This window comes from Aulostomus chinensis, chromosome 18 (assembly GCF_037954235.1).
Source record: "Aulostomus chinensis isolate RoL2024-O1b breed Wild chromosome 18, RoL_Achi_v1.0, whole genome shotgun sequence".
NCBI lineage: Eukaryota > Metazoa > Chordata > Actinopteri > Syngnathiformes > Aulostomidae > Aulostomus > Aulostomus chinensis.
The window spans coordinates 3,954,571-3,977,500 of NC_141337.1; the positions used below are offsets into that span (position 1 = coordinate 3,954,571).

At 43.6% G+C, this 22,930-nt stretch overlaps 1 protein-coding gene across 5 annotated transcripts in view; it reads right to left on the minus strand.

The window, feature by feature from the left end:
• Positions 1-533: 533 nt before the first annotated feature.
• The window catches only part of slc1a9 (solute carrier family 1 member 9), a 35,956-nt gene continuing 13,559 nt past the window's right edge, over positions 534-22,930 (minus strand). For 2 of the 5 annotated variants that reach the window (XM_086186364.1, XM_086186363.1), the window contains 10 exons: positions 16,982-17,137; positions 16,289-16,441; positions 15,207-15,472; positions 11,661-11,766; positions 11,448-11,574; positions 8,933-9,166; positions 8,083-8,277; positions 3,437-3,571; positions 2,833-3,271; positions 534-1,674 (listed from right to left, as the gene is read on the minus strand). In XM_086186364.1, coding sequence (XP_086042490.1) covers positions 1,492-1,674; positions 2,833-3,271; positions 3,437-3,571; positions 8,083-8,277; positions 8,933-9,166; positions 11,448-11,574; positions 11,661-11,766; positions 15,207-15,472; positions 16,289-16,441; positions 16,982-17,132 — 1,989 coding nt within the window. In that variant the 5' untranslated portion in view covers positions 17,133-17,137 and the 3' untranslated portion in view covers positions 534-1,491. Of the gene's footprint in view, positions 1,675-2,832; positions 3,272-3,436; positions 3,572-8,082; positions 8,278-8,932; positions 9,167-11,447; positions 11,575-11,660; positions 11,767-15,206; positions 15,473-16,288; positions 16,442-16,981; positions 17,138-19,561; positions 19,583-20,131; positions 20,271-20,471; positions 20,625-22,930 lie in introns of those variants that run through there. The other 3 variants (XM_086186366.1, XM_086186367.1, XM_086186368.1) reach the window with 3 other exon arrangements.

Below are 22,930 nucleotides of genomic sequence, written 5' to 3' on the forward strand. Positions count from 1 at the left end.
AAAAAAAAAACTAAACGCATCGTCGGATTGTCAGATTTCGACTGACCCGATGCATTTCACCTTTATCACTCTACCTCACTTGGCTTTCCTCTGTGACGTGCAGGGAACCAGAACTAACGTCAGTGCAGCTTGCAATTACCCACAGTGCCCTTATGCTGTCTGGGAAGAATGAAAAGGATTGACGTCTTTCTGGCCATCTGCCGCCCTCCCATTCCTCTCCCATCCCGCTCTCTTCTGCCTCACCCATCTCTCACTCTTCTTTGAGAGGATTAAGCGTGTTGATATCTGTGTATCTTTGTCTCATCAATGGGTAACTGCAGCCCAGTGTGTCATGCGTGCATTTGGTTTGTGTGTCTGTTGCAACATTTTCATCCAGTAATTTCTTTGTCTGCGGGATTTTTACTGCGTCTTTAGCAACCAAACACTGACGTGTGACCCCTTTCAGCTGCAAATCCCTCCACAGATTGTACAAGTTACTAAAACAGCGGAGGAAACAAAAAAAGGAAAGGCTGTTATTTTAAATAAATCTCCACAATTTTATTACATCCAATATACACAAGACCTGTAAATCTGAGTTAAGACTTGAGGATCCAGGGAGGCAGTTGATGACCTTAAATTTGAAATACAATACAATTGAGAGGGACATGTTAGACAGATGATGTTATATTACAATAATTCATAACACCAAAAACTCTAAATGGCAAAAAAAACAAAAACAAGCAATTTTAAGATACAACAAAATTAAAACGTCACCTTGTGCATTTGAGCAGAGATGCATGATACTCATCATTTCAGACACCAGACCACAACAAGAACATATAAACCATAGATAAATTGCATTAATAACAATATTAACATCAATGGTGGCTGCTGTCGGGGAGGGGGAACAGGTGATGTGCAAGCTGAGCATTGAGGGGATAAGAAGAAACGGTACAGAATTTTATAAAAAAATAGTATTTGCCTGTTGAATTACCTCTTGGTGTTCCGGAGGTCTCGTAATTTCAGTTTTTATGCACTTCCATGGAATCAAAGGAAGGAAGTGGAAATGGAAAATAAAAGTCGCAATAAACACCTCGTCGCTGTGCGTCAAAAGGCTGGTAAACACACCAACATATGTTTCTCACTTACAGCAGATTCATTGTTCTCTGGTTTCAGGCAAATTTGGGAGGTTGAGGCAAATGGGAGCATTTTTGGGTTGTAAAAAGAAAATAAATCGAGACGGAGAATAAATTTAGAACTTCTCATTTACGGTAAATTTCAGTTAGCAACACGCAAAACCCTTGTTTGTTTTGATCCGTCAAGGAAAATTCCGATCAATTATAAATATTACACTCAAAGTCAGCTAACTTGCTTATGAACAGTCGTGTCATGTCAAAGTAATAAGTAGCGATTAAACCAGTCGGAAAACCTACGGTGGACCTCCACTGGAATATTGATAAGCTAAAGTGAGAGAGCTGTTGGAAACAAATTCATGAGAAAACTTGTTTTCCATCATGGCAGGTCACACGGTGGGATGGCGTGCCTCCGATCATAGGCAGTGTCATCGCTCTCCTCTCCATCGCTTATATCACACATAACCCTGTCTCTGTCCTCCTCCTCTTCTGTTTCGCTCTCTCGCCTCAGCCGCTCCCTTTCCCGGTCTTTCTCTCGGTAGCAGCGAGGCATCGAGGGGACCTGACGGCGTGAAGATGCTCAAATGAGATCAAGTGGAACATGTCACATGTAAAAGCTGAGAAATTAAGGTGGGTAAAGAGGTAAAATCAGCCAACTACACCTGATGACTGCCTCGGATGCTCTATGCTAACACTTAATGCTAATCTGCTCAGAGCAGCCTGCGCAGTTTAAAGGATAATTGCAGTATTTCTGAACCTGGGCTCTGATATCCCATATTTCTGGGTCTAAATCAGCAGTCACCAACCTCTCATCCACCATTTTAGGTCCAATGCAGCTCCAAGATACATCGTTTCTTTCTTTCTTTTTAACCAATTCTCAACATAATCACTTACAGCCAAAATAACCACACTGTTCCCCGGAATCAGTGGAAGCCAAGTCAGAAAAACTCAGCAAAGAGAATGAGGTTTGAAGCATTATCTGGATGCAGTTACAATGGTGAAAATAATGTGAAAAGCAATTCAGCGTGAGACCAACACAGTCCTGGGAGTTTAAAACCCGTCTTCAAGGACTCCATCTGCTTCCAATTTATACTTTACTGTGATTTAAACACAAGAAACAGACCAAACTACAGCAGAAGTAATTCAATCACCATGCTGATTTGGAAAAAGTACCAAGTGAAGCTTTGGCATGTACTCCCACATCTGACACGCGAGTAATGTTTAAAAATGCTTGTTTTTTAAATGGAGTTCGGATTGGATGTTGTTGCTTGACACTGGTGCCAATAATATTTGCCCCTATTAACTATTTGGACCCAGAAGATGAGAAAGCAATGCCCAGTGTTAAAATTATCCTTCAACATGAATCTAATTTTTCTTCCTTTACTTAATTTATCACAGTTGGCTGGGATTCACTGGTGGATTCATGTCATGACAGGAAAAACATCATTTTTTTAAAACAGCAATGCGTGTAAAATGTAATACATCCCCTAGACAGGAGCTGATATCTTCTAAATAGAATTGCTATGATTTCTTTTTACTATCACCAAACACTGTATCAGTACGGAAATATCAGATAACATTAAGGTGCACGATGGAATTAGGCGTCTACTTATTTTCGAAATGAAGAAAACCTCCAAAAAATACAGTGTACACCTTCAAAACAATTGGAGGGGAATGGAGAAGTATTTTAAAACAAGAAAGGAGAACGTTGGGTTCTTACCTGGTTTTCGTGGCTGGGCAGGGCGCAGTAGCCCGGCTCCGTCCTGCGGAGGAGGCGTGGTGAATGAGTACGGAAAGGCCTGGGGGAGTGGGAGTGGGAGCAAACGGAGCGCGGAGAAGGAGAACGGATGGAGCGGGGTGAAGGAGATCGGACAGAACGGGACGGCGAGTAAGTGATGGAGTGGGACTGGGTGAGAACATGGTGGTTTTGTTTGGGAGGGCGAGGGGAGCGAGGCGGCAGCTCGGGAGGTTTGAGAGGGTCGGCTACATCCAGCTCTGTGAGGATTGGAGGTGGAGGGATGAAATCCAGCTCCTCCTCTGTTGAGAGCATTTGCAAATCCGCTGCGTCGAGTTCAGAGAGTTCGGCCTTCGACAAGTGGTCCACGATCCCGGCGCCGAACGAGTCGCCCACCACATTGATGGAGGTACGCATTCTGTCACTGAGTGGACAAACATTTTCAGTGTCATCGAGTGAACTAGAGCCACAAACAGCAGAGCAGCACCAACGTCTACAGCCCCTCCCATAAATGTGACAGACACCATCCACAGGGATTTCCTGCTAGTCCCCCCCTAACATGTCCCCGCTCATCAGACACCTGACTCACAGCAGCCAGTCGACAGCGATGAGCAGACTGATGTCCTGGGTGGGCAGGCCGACCGCCGTCAGGATCAGCAGCATGGTCACCAGTCCAGCACTGGGAATACTGGCAGCGCCGACACTGGCCAGGGTGGCGGTCATACTGAGAGGAAAAAGAAGGCAACAAAAACGTTATAAGTCTGAAAAATGGAAATTCACTTTTAGCCAGTCCTTTTGTCCAGTGCATTAGGAAGCGGAGACCCTCAGTGACCAGCTGTCCGCTAGTTAGCTTAGCACAATGAACAGTAGTGGATGGGAAGTTTCAGCACACCTCATTTAAAGGCTATCAAACCCTCTTTTCTCTAACCGCATTTGTATACCTAGGGTCAACATAACATTTGTTATGAAGTTAATTAATATGACAAAAGATTTCAATTTAGAATCAGAAACACATCTGGAACTACTTTCCTGACGCATCTGCTGAGTGCTGGGATTCGACGCAGCACCTAAGCACCACTGCAACCTCTGCCAACAAATCATTTGTCGATGGTAAGTAGACCGGCTTCTACAACTAACCCAGGATCCAAGATCCAGAACCTTATCTGTTTGATGACTTCCCATTCACTACCATTCATCCGGCTAAGCTACCTAGCGGACAGCCACATTCTCTTTTGTCCCACCCCCCTTTCCTCTTATCCCTTGACTCTGGGGGCGGGAGGCAAATAGGCAAACTTCCCAAGAAAGTTGCTGGATTCCTTTAAAAGGGTACAATTTCTGTGTGATTAAAAAAACAAAACAAAACAAAACAAAAAGCCCGTGGTAAACATTCTATTATTAACAGTGGAGAGGTAAAGAGGCCCGCAGAGAGATCATTACTCACATGCTGACACAAACGGCTCTATGAGTAAAGCAGTTTAACCGCCCTCATCTGCAAGTGTGCAACAGTGTCATGGTCCCTGTCATGTAAATTTAGGGTCTGTGTGCAATTATCCACGGACTGCACATTCTTTGGTGATTGTTTGCACTGGTTTTGTTTCTGGTTGGACAGTTGACGTACACTCCATTGTCTGGCTTTCCACGCCATCTCTCTTCGGACGGTGCGCGTGCACTGTGTTTGTTTGAGGAAATGGGTTTATCACATCACAGTGGAAAACAGGAAAAAAAACCCACAGGCTGCAAATGTCAAGCGTATTTAGTTTAAGACACATTTGGAATACGAATTAAGAGTTGAGATGGCTGGTGTTGTCTGGAGGTTGAATGTGGAAGAAGAAAAGTGAGACACACCAAACCGTCAGGTGGAAATTCACCACCTACCCGCCAAAAAAAAAAAAACAACAACAACTCAGTGTCTCACCAGCGTTGCTGCTGACTCAACATGCTTAAACAGGAAAACAGCCACCAACAAGACCAATCGGCCCATTAAAGCACAAGTTTGTACAAGTTTGTAATGACACCGTTATCGCTCACTGCTTTAATATGGTGTTACTTTCATGTCACAATAAATTACACCTGTCTGCATTTCAAAGATGCAGGTATCTGTGGAAGTAAAGTTGTTGTCGTACTTTTCAACTGAGCTCTTGGGGAGATTTTGTTACACCCTCGGTGTCGCTGTCGCTTTTGTTTCTGGCTCAGGTGTTTTGGTGTCACGCAGCGTGAACAAGTTTCACTCGAGATTCCAAGCGTAACCGAGAGCTTCTTCGCAAGCCTTTTCTTTAACACTTCTGACGGATGGTTTTGCTTCCCCCTTCTCGCGTGAACCGCATAGCCCACCGATCCCGGACGGGTGTGATACGATGTCACCAGCGATGAGTTTACAAAGCATCAATGAATACATCCATAGAGGGAAGCCACTGAACTTAGTTTTACCATCTCCTTTAATAGCTGCCCTCTGAGCCACTGAACTGCTACAACTGAAACGCTGCTCGCTCCGTCTGACTGATGCTGACACCATTAAATTCTTCGTCATCGATCTGAAACAGCATTTTTTCAGCGGTGCCACGGCACAACTTCCTGTGTAGTCCACTGTTTTAGTGCAGAGATGAAGAGAACTCCTCTCTTAGTCAGAGATTAAAACACTAACTGGAAAATTGCAGGGTTCCGACGGGGGGGGGGGGCAATAAACTACCGGCATCATAGTCTTACATATATTGATAGATTATACAGATTCCACTTTTTTTTCCTTTTTTTTTTTTGCTACACTCCAGTTAGTAGAAATAATTAGCAGTTTATAATGATGCTGCATGGGATATCTTGACCATATAAAAAGGGCTTTAACCCGCATCGGCGCTAATTCCCCCCTAATCTCAGGGGACTGCAGCCGCGGTCTCGATAAAGCAAGAGGCTATCGGTGACACAGCTTTGGTCAATTACACCCCAAAGCTGTGGTGCAGAACACAGGCAGATATGAGAGAAACCAGCTCACTAGAGGTCTCCAAAACAAACCTTAAAGCTCATCACTCCACAGTAGCATTTACCTGCTTGTTGCCTTGTTTGATTAAATTGTACTTTTACTTACTTATTTACTTACCTATACGATGATATGGATTCAGATCTGTTATTCTCTTTTTCTGATCTGTTTTAACACGATATTAGTATTTTACAACATGTATATCATGTATCGTTTATATCACTGTCAGCTGTGCTTTTGTATGAAAAGTGCTGTGTAAAAATATGTCATTATGAATTCTTACTGAAGTGCTGAGGTTAAAGGTGGAACAAATTTGCGGCGCAGCATCACCGCTGGACCCCCCCAAGCCGTACACCAACACTGGCAGATCAAACCTGTCAGTTCTGGAGAAATAATCAAACTACTACTAAAACTACTACCTTTGAGCTGTTTTTGTGCACTATTTCTACCTACAGGAGTACAAATTTTTACCGCGGTATCTTTGTCTCTGCCAACCTGGGTGGAGGAGATCTGAACCCCGTCCAGGGTGTGCCGGAGATACAGTCGCATACACATTCATGGTGCGTTCATTCTACCACATGTGGTGCAACTTAAAAGAGACGCAAAACGGTCTCACAGCTCTTCTGTACACGAAAAAAACAACAACAAAATCTTAAAATGTTTCTCAACTTCCGCTGGTGGTTCTCTGACTACAATCTTAAGTTCTTAGAAGAATGCTTCTTGTCATGACATGTCTGCCATTTGTTCATGTTGCTCCCAGATAGAACTGCAGGCCATTTGGGACACTTCCTAAACTGATATTTACTGAGCGATGCTGTTTGATCCCGGAGCTCTGCAATACATCTCAATCGCTTTTGACAAACTGCAGCACAAATCATCATGCCGCTGTCAGCAGCAGTGTGGCGTTTGGGTGCATCTGGATCTTATTTTACAGCACTTTCTGCACAGATACAGTATTTTGGAAATTAGAGTTTGGAATTTTGGTGGTAAACAGCCATTGTTTCAAGAATAAAAATAAACAACTTCAATATGCTTAGTGTCGTTTATAACCCCCGTTTATAACCGACAGCGTCTGCTCCAAGTTTCCGATAGGACATAAACGTTTGCTGCAACCTCAGGAACAGCTAACTGATAATGGCTCCTGCACCACTCAAATTATATCTTAGGCTGCAAGTAATGTCTGTACTGGACACGGAGACATGAAGCATCAAAATGCCGTTCGCCAAATTTTTCAATGACAACAACTGGGTGGCTGTTGTTTTGACTGCAGTATCCAGGCTTCTCATAACAGACGCTACGTGGACTCAGACCCTTCAAACTTTTATTTCTCTTCCATCTTCCCCTCTGTGGAAAGACATTATTTTTCCACTCAGGCTGGATGGTGTAAAATAAAACGCCGCTGCTGAGATGAAGTAGTGGGTACGATGGTGGACTGACGCGCTCGTATGAAGCAACTCGACTCAACGTGAGTCGCTTGTTGTTGAGGGCTTAAAAGGGAGCCGATCATGTGCTTTATATTTGGTTATTTTTTATTTATTTTATTGCAGAATAATACAATTTCACTGGCAACCTGTCCAGGGTGAACCCCGCCTCTCGCCCGTTGACGCTGGGATAGGCTCCAGCCCCCCCGCGACCCTTAATGTAGGAATAAGCGGACGACAATGGATGGATGGATGGATAATACAATTTCCTGGAGTTTCCCTGTCCTCAAGTCTATCAGCAACTTTGAATACTTCACCTTTTTAACCTGCTTTTAGTTGGATGCAATTTATTTCTGTGTTGGATTATATATTTTTACCTGCTTTCATTCCATGCCTAATTATTTTTACCTTACCCTTCCTTTCCTGATAATGCCTTCTCTATCAAATTTATTTTCTTATCCTCGCTTTAAATATTTTGCTTCTTTTTTTTTTTCCTGCCTCTAGTGTTTCCTCATTGTAGCTAGAGTTTCCAGGGAGATTACTTTGTGCCTGATCAACCTCAGGAACTAAAACTTTCTAAAGATCCAGGAATTATGGGGGGTGTGTGGCGGTGGGTCTTTTTGTGCTGATCATTTTTGATTGATTCAGTTCGGATACATCGGAATACCAGGAGCAGAACTAGAAGAAAGCTTTTGACTGATGGACCGACACAATGACCTTAAGAGCTGCTGATGCTGAAGATGACATCAGGCACACTGACCTACAGCTTTTAGTTGCAGGACAAGTCAATCATGACTCTAGACTCTCACGAACTTTCGGCAGAAAAAGTTGCTTGAGTCCCCTCACCTGACAGTGATGATCTGCCCGCCATCCAGGGTGATGTCATTCATCTGGGCGATAAAAATGGCTGCCACTGCCTCGTAAAGGGCTGTGCCATCCATATTAATGGTGGCGCCGATGGGCAGCACAAAACGGGTTACACGCTTGTCGATCTTCAGGTTCTCCTCTAGACAGCGGAAGGTGACTGGCAACGTCCCTGCACTGAGAGGAGAAGATGGCTCAGTTAAAAGATGAAGATATCACTTAAAGGTTATAAAATGGACAGACGGGGGGTGAGACATGGAGGTGCAGAGGTGGATGGGGAGGGCAAAATGGGGGAAGAACCCCCCCCCCCCCCCCCCCCAAAAGGTTGAAATGTGAGTCGGCCGAGAGGCTCTTCCTAACAGCTGGTGTCGGCCACTGTTGCAATCCACCGACATGTGAATTAAAGGAATTTGATTCCCGGCCCCGCTAAGCTCGGGTCATAATATAATTAGAGAAAACGTTGATAGGATTACCCATATTCACCAACGCCAGAGTAATGTGCCAAAATAACAGTTGGTTTCCCTAAGCAGAGCCAGGCAGGATACAACGGGGCCAGTTTGAATGGTGACGTCTAATCCGGAGGCTTAGACATTTACAACACAGGCTCTGTCTGATAAGGACTATGATAGCCTCTGCTTACACACACTTGGCCCTACTGGCCTGATTCGTTAATTCACTTCCCTGAATACAGAGTTCTGCCTTTGGCCTGATTTAACCCAAATAGTTGCAGGCTGCGTTCATCAATTGTAGCAACTACAGCAGCTGCTGAGGAAATGATGTTTAAGAAAGACGTGTTAACGCGTGGCCATCATTTCCCTGTATGACGTCTGACCTGCTAGCGGTGCCCAAAGCTGTGATCCACGCCTGGAAGATTCCGGAGTAGAAAGTAAAAGGGCTTTTCCTGGTGATGCCGAAGAATATGGCAGGTAGGATGAAGCCGCCGTGGATCACCAGCCCGACAATGACAGTGACCATGTACATGCCCAGCTGCCTGGCCACCACCTCCAAGTCTCCGATGGCTGCGATCTTCCCTGCAATCAGAGAGGCAATGCCGACAGGAGAGTACCTGGGAAGACATTAGGCGTTAGACGTTAGGCCTGAGATGGGAGGGAGCGCTTTTGTTTTCAGCCTTTCATATTCACTACTGCACGTCACAGAACATCCTTCTCCTCCAGGTCCTTACCTGCCGGTTTATGAGGCTCACCCTGCAGTACCACCATCCCTGCACTGAATCTTTCACGAGGTTTATCGTGCTGACTTTATATTGAATGTATGTGAGAAAGGTGTGGATTTATTCCATGGGTTTTACTGAGGGGCGTTCCTAATGTTCTATCAACCCAATATCAGATAAATGGGATGCACAGAATAGTCAGGAACAACAACTGAACCTTACAATCCTCATGAAAAAAGGATTTATTGCGGGGTTCGCGTGTAAGACTGCATTAGTTGTTGTTGTTTTTTTATCTAGGTTTACTTGCCACTTTACAATGACCACTGAGCTACGTTTACAATGAGAACTGCGACGTGATGCCTTCATAGCGTTACATAAATGCACTTAAGTTGCCTTTGATTAGATTTAGTGTATTTCAACACACATATGTCATGAGACTTTTTCTTAATCTAAAAAAATATATCAGTGCTTAAAAACTGAAGAATTCCTCATTTCTGGTGAAACTTAACCTGACAAGGGCGCCGTGCGTGTACTGCCTCTGCTTCACCTGTTGAGGAATTCTCATAACTCATTTAACTGAGTACGGACAGCCACACCACCTCCACTCACATATCGACCGCCAGGTGTAAAATATCAGGTCACATCTCAATAGCTGTATTTCCATCGACAGAGTTTAATGTGAATTTGTATCACTGGAGTTGGAAGAATTTTAGAAAAGTCACAGTATTTAATGCTTCATTTGGGTGTACATTTTATTTTGAAAAAAATAATTAATGTGCTGATTATTTACTTTTCCATTAAAATGTAATAAGTGCAATGCAACTGTCTTCTTAATGTCTTATGTTTAACATATTTCTACGCCCCTGCACTACGCACTCTGAATTAGCTTGTGTCAGAATGGTGTTACATAAATAAACTTGCATGTCTGGCCTTTACAGCAGATGGAAACTCTTCCAAACAGTAGCGAACTTTTAACTCACATCATAAAATCGGAAAATCTGATATACAGGGGGAACAGAGACACATCTCCATGAACTGACTGCCCTGAATATTCACACAACAGTCAAAGATGAAAACATGCATCGCATTTTCTTTTGTCAATTTTCTTTAAAAAAAAAAAAAGTTAAAATTTGCCGTTGGATGGAATCCTGATGAAAGTCTCTGACCACACCCAATCACTCTTTACCGTGACATGACACATTCTTGGATCTCCGGTTTCCAGCGCTGGAGTGCAGTTGTTCACTTTCATGAATACACACCACTGTGAGACACATGACTTTGAGCGGAGTTCCGTTGTACACGCTTCCTGGTCCAAGTCAAAGCAGGTCCCATCCCGGCGGTGGCAGCCAGCTCTCCCGGGTCAGCTGCACGCTGAACCCTGAGGCTTGCATTTAGTGACAGTTGTTTGGTGGAGAATGTCGGGTATATGATTTGATGGATGTGTTCCTTGCATTATACTTGATTTTGTATACACTGGACTCTGTGTTTGGCCAGCTCTACAGGCTCATGAGTAATCTGTTTATACAGCATGAGTGATGCGAACAATTCCTTTGGTGTCCAGCTGCATATGTAGATGGCCTAGGAGAGCTAGAAGACAAACATCCTGCTGTTTTTTTCTTAACCGCCTACCCTTCTCTTCTCTGCTCTGAATGCCTCTTCACTCTCTTTCTCTACATAATTAGCTGGGGTCCTGCGAAGCCTCAAGGCGCTCGCTACGCTCTTTCCACATCCCTCTTGCATCTGCTTTCTGCCCGGCTGCCAAGTGGCTCCTCTGCCGTCGCTGGATCCATTACATTTTGGAAATCATCCATCCTGACTCCCTTGGGAGACCCAACATTGTTCAGGGCTCCTGCTACTCCCCAGCATACCACAGAGTCCAGCATGTCCGAGGGAAACCCTCATTACATCTGTCCGTGTCCTTCACAAACACACTTTCACCCTCTCCCTCCCTGTCCATTCCTGTTGTTTGCTCCCACAACATGTCTCATGTGCACTATCATCTCCTTATCTATCACTATTAGTGACTTCAGTGTGTGGTATCGCCAGAGTCTCCAAGCCACTGGCTCGCATTAGTGAAAACAAGACACACATGCACATGCTTACAAGCTCACAGACAGTCTCACACACACACACACACACACACACACACACACACACGAACCAACATGACACTGACCACATGATCATGGAAACCATCGTCATGATAATCTCGTTAAGGATGTTGAAGAAGTCGCACATGACTTTCCCCCGCTCGCCCATCCTGCCCATGCAGATTCCGAAGGTGATGAAGAAGCCAATCAAACCTTGAAGAAGACACAGATGAAACGTCCTTCGGTACTGCAACCTGAACTAAATACGTCTCAAAGCAGAAGAAAAGAACTAAGCTCACCGAGAACATTCATGCCCCATTTGTATTCCAGCTTCTTCTTGTTCACCAAGATGGGCTCAGTTTGGTTCGGCATTGAAACCGGCAGCTTTTTCAGCACCGTTTGAACCTGAAGGGGCGAGAGAATGACGTTCAGTTTAAGCGGGCTGTAGCGTTTCATCCGGCCAACATGACGTTCACACACAAGCCTGATTTTAAACACTGTGTTACAGCAAACTAATGCTTGGCTGCCATAACAATCATTCAAAAAGAGACAAGTCATGCACACAGTAAAAGCTTGCAGAACTGACATTTTTATGTTAAACGAACATTTAACTTGAGGTCAAAACAGGAAAGTGTGTAGTTTGGTCGGCCTCCTACACACCGGCTACCTAACTGGCTTGTGCGAGCGTGTGATTTGCAATGATGCGCTTGCCTAACTTTTACATGTATTCTCAGCTCAACGCAACGCGGGGAAATGTGAGATGCTCTGTTTTCTCCAGTGATGTCCTCACCAGATCCTTCTTTGACAAACTGCTCAGCCTGGCTTTGTTTTTGCAAAGATTTACAAACTTTCTCCCTTTCCAGCATATTTTTATCTTTTGTCTGTTTCCCGTCCAGTCGGCAGTCAACAAAAGAGATAAATGGTCTTACAACGGATCGAAACTGGCGACGCTTCGAAGGAAATTGTGATGTTTACAAATTGTGCATGAATCACAGGCACCACTCAGCTGCAGAGGGAGGAAGACAAGCGGCAAAAAAGGAGAAATCTTCTCGTAAACTCCACGGACTGCAGCGTTTTGTTTATCTGCGTTTATCTCGCGCTCCATCAGACAAAATTCCCTCTTTTGCTGCATGATAGCAAGAAGTGTTGGCAATGTACTTTTGGCCGTGTAAGAGACGATGGAGACAATACGGGGTAGTAAATAGTTTTATTTCCATATCATTTACTCATTTACAAACTAAATGATTTTCTCTCATTTTTTAAGTTTCAACTGAATTAAATTTATAGTCAGAGGACACGGTGGGTGGACAGTCATGAAACATTTTTTTGAGTATTTGCCCTTCATTTGAGTGCATATTTCTTTCACTCGACAACATTTCTCGGACAAATATTTTACCTTTGGCGCTTCAACATTTCTCTGAACGTTCTTGTCATTATCATCAAAGCATCAGGCTTCGATTTCAGCCGTTCATTGTGGGGTTGTTGTTTTTTTTCTTCTTTAAATGCACAAGCTATGTTCCTCACAGGAGAAAATACAACCACAGCACTCACTCTCAGCAGTGAGTTGCTTTGTCAAGTAAATCAAGCCTTGAGTGTATTTTACTGAACTCGGTGCTGATAGGGTATTATCCTTTTTGACAATTTGACTGCAAATGCATCAACACATATAAAAAAAAGAAGAAAAAAAAAAAGGGCTGTTGAATACTTTAGTATTTTAATTCAAACAAATATTTGACTGAGCAACTTTCACTTCTGTACTTTTGACTCAACTATTTTGTCAACCACTGGAGGAAATCCACTGTTAAATAAAAGTCAGGGAGAAATTGTGTTAAATATTTGCAGTCTAAACCTTAACGGCAATAATCTGAATTATGACTACCGCCAATGAAACAGCCACTCAACCACAGAATAAAGACCTCTCACATAGAACTGACAAAAGTAAAAGAAAAAGGTGTTGAGAAGGCGAAGGACGATTCTTTCCTGCAAAAGCAATTATGGCATTTAGGATCTTTGATGAATCCCGGCAGACAGAGAAGCGAAAGATGGTTAGAAAAAAAACAAAAAACAAAACGAGAATACCACCAGCCGAGGCAGAGAACAGAGGGCAGGAGTGTTTAAGCTTGTGCTCAGCAGTTCCCCAGCAGATGCCTGAACTGTGGTAAATAAGGATGCAGCATTACAGATGTAAAGGGATTAGCAGGAGCAGAAGGGCCGACCCTCACCCAGCGCCACACACTCAACTACTTCTAATCATTCAAGCACACACGCATAAGTGAAAGAAAAAGGAGGGAAAAAAGCAGGATTTGGACAGAAGAAAGAAACCATGCGTCACGATTGAGTCTTATCCTTTCAGAATGTTCCGCTAGGATAAAGAGTAGTTCTGCGAATATTACTGTAAACGAAAATAACAATCTTACTTTACAGCTGTTACTCAAAGATATCTGCCTTTTAGGACGATTATCATTCCTTGTTTTAATATCCCTCACATTTAAGAGGAGTGGCAACCAACTATTACCTCTGACAGATGATACATTTAATTAACCGTTAAAGGGTAATCCTGGTATTTGTAACTCATCTTTCTGTCTCATAGAGAAAAGAATGTTTGGAATCGATCCGATGCTAAAGGAGACAGCTACAACCCTAAAAGGCTGCACAAAAATCCCACGCTGAAAATGTCTGAGCCCATCAATGACAAAACAACAGGCGACTTTCCACGACACGCAAACTGTTGCGTCCGACAACACTACGGACCGAAGAGATGAATGTGTGTCCATCTTTTCAGAGACGTCTTGCTCGAGGAGAAGTCTGAGAGGAGGTGAGCTGTCGTGTAAGAGAATGTCGACATCCAAGGTTGTAGGTAGTGAAAGATTTTTAAAGCAACTGTGGTTTCTGTCTGCTGGTTTTCTGAAGTGCGGCGACAAAATGACACGCCACATTTGGAGAAGCTCTCAGGCTGCTACTTGAGCAAGACTTATGAATGAAAACTCTTTGTCTGTACATTTGAGTTGTGCACCTGTGTTGACCACTCATAATACTACTATTATGACTACTACTAATAAAAAAATGAAATGCAAAGAGTCGAGAGACCTGCAACAGCAAATGGAGAAGGGGTCAGGGGAAAAAACTATACACCGTAATTCACTGATGAATCGAAAAAAAAATTGTATCTTGATGAAAAAAACATGATGATTAAAAAATGTTGAACTAAATTTTTACCATTAGGACTGATAAGAGTAGTATTTCCATCGATGAACCTGTGTGTGTGTGTGTGTGTGTGTGTGTGTGTGAGATGAGAGCACTCTGCTCTCCCTCTTTCCCACTGGCAGTTGCTGACCAATGATGGCTCGTTGGAGAAGCTGAAACACGATGCAAAATATTGCATCATACCCGTTATTTCATTACCTCAGAGCCGACAGTCAGGGCGAGACGCCTGACACCACAGCGTTTGTCTGAAAAAGAGCTACGCAGACCGAGCGATTCAAGTTCAGCCTTCAGAGAGCGCCGCATAACATAATGCCACCCCTAGAACTGTGTGTGGTTTATTTTGAGACAAGTGGACCATCTAATTTTTCGATGAGGACGTTGAGGGCAATAGCAACTTACGTTCACACTGGTGACATGAACTCTTCGGAGGGGAATGTGCTCAGAAGCATGCACTTCTGTCATAAAATTATCTGTTTATAGTGATACAAATATTCTGCTTTAAAACTAGCCAGAAAAATCAAGTACCAAAAAAGAAAAAAGCGTTACAGTACCACAAGTTATTTGTTACTTGCACCCCTGGTTTAGTGCTCATAGATAAAGAGTGTGAGAGCGTGATAATGAGGTGTAGATGCTCAGGTTACCTGTTGGAAGCAGGCCTGAACCAGGTTCTCAGGGAACAGGTTTCTGATCAGGTCCAGGAAGGCATCCAGACTGTTGACTTCCTGGTTCTTCTGGGGTCCGCTTGAGCCTGAACTTGAACTTCCTCCCCTCAATTTTGGGTTCCCTGGATGGATGCTCAACACAAGGATGACCCCGAGGATGGCGGCGATCACAGTGGTGGACATGTAGTACACCATGGCTCTGCTACCCATCCTGCCACTGGAGCGGGCGTCTAGACCAGCCAGCCCTGAAGGAGACAGACAGATGTTACTAGACCTCCACAGAGGGCCCCAACGTCTGCTGGTGCTGCAGGTGGAGAATCAATGGAAATGAGTCCATTTACACTACAAAATCTAGGACCACATTTCAACCAAACAGTCTTACCACCTCCCATCTGTGCACCACGCGCTCTACGCTGGTCAGCACAAAAGCAAAAAGATACAAAATGTTTCAAAATAAGGGAATGAACGATCTGCCAGAGCACTGTTCGTGCCTGACCTTCACAAAAATACAGATCTTTATACTCCACTAAATACCATAACAATAACCTGGCAAACCTCCAACCTGGAGAGTGGCAACCTGCTTTTCTTGAACTAGTGGTACTGATCCCAAACTAAAGTAGAATTAAGAAGAAGTCTTCATTGTGATCGCACAATGAAATCCTCCGTGGAGCAGCAGCACTCAAGGACCATCTCCAGATCTTTCTGAGGAGTGCTAACGTACCATGTCTACGATGAAGGACAGCGAGGCACCAGAGTGCTCTTAAAGTACAGATGAGGCCGTCGGGGATTCCGTCGGGTTTCGTGATTCTAACTGAGAACGATCCTCAGAGTATGAAAACTGAATCTGAATTTGATTTGTTGATGTAGCTGAATAAAAGCTGATGGAAGACATCTCTAAATGACTGTCATAGCATTTAAAGTAGACAAAAAATCATTTGGAAGCCAGTAGTTTTCTTAGCTTCCAAACAATAAAATACCTGTACACTTGTGCTTGTGCTTGTGCTTGTGCTTGTGTGTGTGTGTGTGTGTGTGTGTGTGTGTGTGTGTGTGTGTGGTCCTACCTGTGATTAGGCTGGAGATGATGAGAGGCAGGATGAGCATCTTCAGCATCCTCATGAGGATTTCTCCGGGGAAGGAAACCATAGTGAGGGCTGCGCTGTCTGTCACCTTCATGTAACGCAGCAACATCCCAAACACCGTTCCCATGACAACACCTGAGGAGAGGACAGTTTTTCTTCTGTGTCCTTCTTAAAAACAGTGTCTGCTAGCACTACATGATGTGGTACATGTAGAATGTGTCTGCGTGACTTTCTAGGGGCTAAATCCTGTTTAGATTTCATTGGTGGACTTCTACTGGCCTTCTTATCTTCTCCCCCAAAACAGTTGCTTTTGATTTGACATGTAAGACTGATGAGAGCCGTCCACTGGGATGTAAACAGGCTTGAACAGGCGTTTAAAGCTGGTTGACAAATGAAAGACATTTTGAGACTTCTTTTTGCAGCTATGCAGGAACTCCGCAATCTGTGAGCAAGACTGACTAAAAAAAAAACAAAAAAAGGAAACTTAAAACAGGAGTGGAGTCCGCCCATTCAGGGGTGCGTGTATTTTTACGTGATTACCATTGTTTTAACAAGAATACTGACCTTTAATAGTCATTCCCTTACAAATGTGTGAATTTGGGATTGGATACATGTAAATCCGAGGCTGTTTTCCAAGTACAATCTAGCTGATGGAGACAGGAAGTTCATTCATACCCATGACAGTGAGTCCCAGCAACAGGTTGTGGGTGTTGCGGCTGCAGTGACCAGCATCTTTGTACGCCAGCTCTGTGTTGTCATCTCGCCGGTTGTCTTCTTTCTCCTTCTCCTTGTTTGTGTTGGACTGGTTAGTTGGCTGATTTGTCATCCTGCCTGTGGAGAGAGAAGAGGCACTGCTGGGGGAATGCATGCTGGAGGTGGGCCATATAGATTCGAAACTGTATGCCAAGACCTCACGGAATTTTTTTTTTTTTCTGTTAAAAGATATAAATGGAAAAATAACATTGCGACACATCATCTTTTAGGCCACAGGTCACCTTACCAAACAGTCTTCAGAATCACGCAAAAGATCCAGACCATCATCAAATATTAAAAAAAAAAAAGAAAAAAAAGAGCACCAGTCAAGGTGCTAATAAAACTGAGTAACATTAGCAAATCAAAATTCCACATTCCAGTAAAAATGCGGGATTTATAAAATGACCTCAGGAAAAAAAAAACCACACATTTGGTATACTCTTCATCGATAATTTCTTCTGCAAAAGTGCAAATAATGTCCAAGTCGTAAAAACACAGCTCTTCTGGTTCCTATATATTTCCATAGGACGTTCGGCTCGGGAATTTTTTACCCTTTTACCCTCACTTTCCATGAGGATGATGCGACTGCATGGGAAGTAATTAAAAATAAACTGGAAATTCCTGGGTAATTCATATTAACTGCATTTAACTGTGCAGGATGCATTCTCACATCACATGCATAGGTTATGAGCGTCTCACACAACACTGCACGCCTCTTGAGGCCACGCCCTCTGCAACGCATTGAAAGAATCCATGAAGTCGGCATACAAATGGGATAGACGGAGTCAAAAATGGCCTTTTGACAATATCTGCATGCATATCTGCGTGGGAGAAGACAAAATGTTGATCTCTGTTTTCCTATGGAAGGTTTTCAACTTTAAACATTCCAGAATTGTGCAACCCTGCTAACAATATATCATAGAAGATACTGCATGATACAGCACTGCCCGGATGCAGTGGGCTTTAACATATCAATCCTGTGCCAGCCCGTCTCGTTGACTTTCTCTATCATTTGTTTTGTCTACTGAGGTTCACATCGTTGCAATTTGAGCTGGTTGACTCTCTTCCTAAAGGGGGATTAAGGACAACCAGGGGAACCTACCACTCACTCAAGAATGTTCTCTTGAGTGTTTGGTTTAGGTTCCTAGAGGAAGTAATGAAGCATGACTGGAGGCAACCCCAGCACAGCAGGGAACGACTGAGACATGAGGAAACAACTCCAGAGAAGTGATCCATCATCCTCGACACGGAGGGGTCTAACTGACTCGGACTTGCTGTTTAGGAAGAGACAGAGTCGGCTAGCAGCCATACCTGGTATCTGTGAGGAAGTCTTGTATGGACCTGCACACAAACTGATCTGCTTTGACACTGAATAGAGAAAACAGTGTGACATTTTTGTGCAGGAGAGAAATGCCAGGATGAACACAAGATTAGCAACTGTTTTGGATACACATTGTGTGGCCTACTGGATGCACTCAACTGCTACGGGATGCTTTGCATTTCTTCAGACTGCGCAACATCTGGAGGCAGCTCGGAGTAGAGCTACTGCTCCTGCTTTCTGCAGTTCATCATTTTCACCTCTTGAGGCATCATGAGACAGAACCTGCCAACGCTAGCGGGTTTTAAAGTCCAGACTGAGGACCAAGGCTTCTCTGTGAGAGCTCCCTACCTTTTTTGGGGGGGGGGGGGGGAAATCCCAGTTAAAAACACAATTTTATAAATGTGCTTTTACTGAGTTTGAGCTCTAAATGTTCCACAATCTTTTAAGAAAAATCTGTACTATTTTATGCAACAGCATTTCCAATTCTTGGCACAAATGTAAAATCAATTTTTGTTTTTAACATTTTCTTTTTTTGTGTTTGTGTGTGGTCTTGTGACAAAACACATTGCAATGTTTTGAAAAGTGCTACATAAATCGTTATTATCATTTAAATCACAATGTGTATTTTCAAGGAGGACACCCATACCAAAATTCAATGCATTCCATCCAAAAGGTGAGCTATTTTAGACCAGTCGGAGGAAGCAATGACTTACTCGGATACAGTACATGGACTAGCTACTCCACATTCATGCCAATCCGTCCAATACTTCTTAAAATACTTCAGTCCGGACCAAAGTGATGGACCAACCACTAAAATCCGTACAGTAAAAGTGACACAAGTGGAGTTTTTTTTTTTTCTCAACTTCAATTAAAAAAAAAATCAAAAAATCAAAAAAATCACAAATAAATGTGGAAAAGGCTCATCATCCAGCAATAATGGTGGTGTCAAAGTTTTGATTCGAATAAAAACAAAAACAAAAATGAGCGTTGAATTCCAACCACTGAAATCATAAGAGGGACTACGACGCCGGGCATTTTTTCCTCTACACCTACACCTGCTTGCGAGCACGCTCGGAAGGATTCAGAGACACCGTCAGAGTGGGAAAAGACGCAGATATTGAGCCGAACCGCGATGATGACTCCGTTGCGCTCCTGCGCTCGTCTGACGGTGCATCTCTAACCTTCACAGTGGGGGGGCTGCTGCTCCTCTAGCTTCTGTCTTCAGCAGCAGAGCTTCTCTCCTCTCAGCAGATGTGATGACTTTAACACATTCGGGGTCGTCTTCTAATTTTTTGTCTTTAGATGAATTGAATCTTAATAAGACAGAAGAATTGGAATATACACATAGTAACGGAGACCAGAGAGGAGAGATAGCAAAAGATTAAAAAAAAAAAAAAAAAAAAAAAACAACAGAAAGACGAAGCAAGTGCACATGAAATGAGTCAATAGCATGAATGAACTTGTGAATTGTGATCTAATACTTGAACACCAATGATTCTTTGTCTTGTCAATCAAGAGTTGATAGTACAGCAACGGCACAGTTCTCAGTGCTGACAAAATAAAACATACTGAAATCAAACCCTAAGGGACTCGTAGAATCACGACGCCCCCAATCAGAACACATTACTTGGGCTCATTTGTGACTCTCCACCTAAACCCATTCCAGTGCTGTGCCAACTTTAGATGATCATCCACGCCATTCTAACTCCCATAAGTCAACACAGGACTGTTTTGGAAGCAATCACATTTACCTCAAATTCCGACTCATCACCTTCAACAGGAAGAAAAGGTCAAAGCGTAGGAATGTGTCCACTGTCTCCTCACACTACACATTCTCCAGAGAGCCCAGCACCACCACCACTATCCCCGCACACTGATAGTATTTATGAACACATCTGGAGAGCAGCCCAGCCACGTCAAATCTATGTCACAACTGTGACCGTCACATTTACAAACAGTCTGGTTCCCTGACACAAATGCAATCAGACATGATTATAATCCATCAGCTGAACGGGTGGATTCTTCAACGGCAGCAGGACAAAATCACACAGCAAGCGCAAAAAAAAAAAAAAAAAAAAAAAAAAAAGTTACCTAGAGTTGGTTTGCCCTCTGGCTTTCACCTCTCATCTTCTGCACCCTCTGCCCCCCTTGCTAGTCTCCACGTCCCTGCAGCCAGTCTAGGCGCAGAAGTCGGATCGCCAGTGAGATCTGAACTGGTATATTTGGGGGGCGGAGAATGTCCTGCCAAGTTTCAATTGCAGAGATATAATCCTCAGTGAACTGAAGAGAGGAGGGGGAGGAGGACCCACTGTTATAGTCTTCACAAATCCTCTTTCCAATCCTTCTATCATTCTTAGCTTGAGCATCGTTTGGTGACGGCAGCAGAACGCATGCACCTTATTTACGTACCCGTATAATAAGAAGGTGGTCCCGGGTAGATCATCCTTTCGATGTCCTTTTTGTACAATGAAATCATGAACGAGATGAAATGGGTCTTCTTCTTTTTTTTTAATCGTCATTTTTGAAATCACTGGAAGGATTAGACTCATTCTATATATGCTGATAAGGTTCTGTAACCCTGTCAATTTGTGATAAAAAGAGATGTTCTTTTAGAGTTTGAAGAGGAAAAGCCATGAACGCTCCAGTACAAACAATAAACAGGGGCGTCCATTCACTGCATAAGTAATACATTAATTTCACTTTTTGGGGGGAAAACTCTGACCTGTGTCCAATACACTGTGTCTGAATCCAGCGTCCAGAACCTTCCACAAGCATTTAAACAAAAGAAATCGTGTGTGTGTGTGTGTGTGTGTGTGTGTGTGTGCGTGCGCAAATTTCAGAGCCATTTTCTTATAACTTTCAACCAATTTCTTGCTCCTTTTCAGAACATGTCCCAGGAGGAAATGTGATCGCAGCCAAGCGGGTGACGTTTTGGTTCTTGTTTTTTGGTCCCTTTTTGATTTCCAACGAACTCGGTGGAACACGCTCCGAGGAAAAAAGATGTTTTGGCTGCAGATCCGTTTAAATGGCAAAAACATGGAATTTCTTTATACATTGGGCCATTTTGGCACGGGCAGCTATGCGATCTCCAAGTGCCCTCCAGTTTCTAATTTACCTATGAGCTTTTTTCTCTGTTTTTACAAGAAATTGTGACTTTGCGGGGAAAAAATGCGACTGGCAAATTGGGACGAGGCGCTTAAACAATCGAAGAAGGAAGATTAAAGACTTTTACCACAACAACAAAAAACTTGATCTTTTTTTTTTTAAGCTACTTTAATTTCCGGGGGTCAACTCAGTGATGCTGGGTCAGATTTGTTCTGTTTAAATGCATGTGAGAAGCATCTGAACCAAAACATCTCTAGATAGAAGGGTCCCACTTAAGCAAAAACTCAAGAAGATTCAGGTCTGTGGTGCACTGAGTCAACTCTGACGTCCAGAACTCAAAAAAGGCTTGAGAGCCCCTGCGTTAGACAAAAATACAGAGGGAATACAGATAAATACTCTGAGAATGAAAGCTGGATAATAAACCTGAGCTGGTCACATGGAGGCCCTGAAATAATGAAGCAATGGCATGTGCCCTGCGAGGAGGGTGGAGCAAAGGAGTATAAGCTGCAGGGACATACTCAAGGACCTGAACCTGCACCGCAAATCTGTCTTCCTTCCCCAACAGACAGATTATTTTCCTGCTCCAGGAAATGTCAGAGCTGCTTCAAGACGAAACATAGCTGGGCTGTAGGAACCAGCTCGTAGAGGCCCGGCTTGAGTGAAGAAAAAAGAAACCTTGTAAGGCTGAATCAGACTCCTAAAAGTCTCTCTGACCCATCTCTCCTGCCTGAAAGCATTTAACAATTACACTTTAAAGGACCACAAGAAACAGATGCTGATCAGAGGATGAGAGCCAGGAGAGGAACGACTGGCAATAGAAACACTTGTTGCATCATATTACAGCTTAGCATCCCTAATAAAACACAGCCATTCCAAGTCAGTGGGTTCAGCCTGTTTGACCTGGCAGCTTACAGTAAATCCTGGATTTCATAGCAATATGACACAGGTAATACAACTGCCAGGTAGGCTGCAGACCAGGAGGAGTTCCCTTTGAAGGGAAGCCTTGGAAACACATGTTAGGGATGAGTACCGAAGCAAAAAGGTGAAGGCAGAACGACTTCAAAGTGAGCCCGGGGGAACAGTGGTGCATCTCTGTTTACACACTCGTGGAGCAGCTGCAAGACTTCCCGCAGGGACTTTGAGGATAAGCATCCTTAATGTAAATACCGATGCAGCCCATCAGATGGTGACACTGATGACCCGTGCAGCGCGTGACAACCCTCACAATCACTCATGTACTTACGACACATGCTCTTAATCGTCATGATTCCCAGGACGACAGGCTACGATGCCACAGTGAGTAAATCTCCCGGAAGGGCAGCGGGCCCTGACGAGTGTAATTGAGCTGTAGATGAAGTTGAGCGGACCACCTCAGCACCGGTTGCAGTCCGACTAGCAGCCTGACCGCCACCCCTCCACCTCTTATACACACCGCGTTAATGACC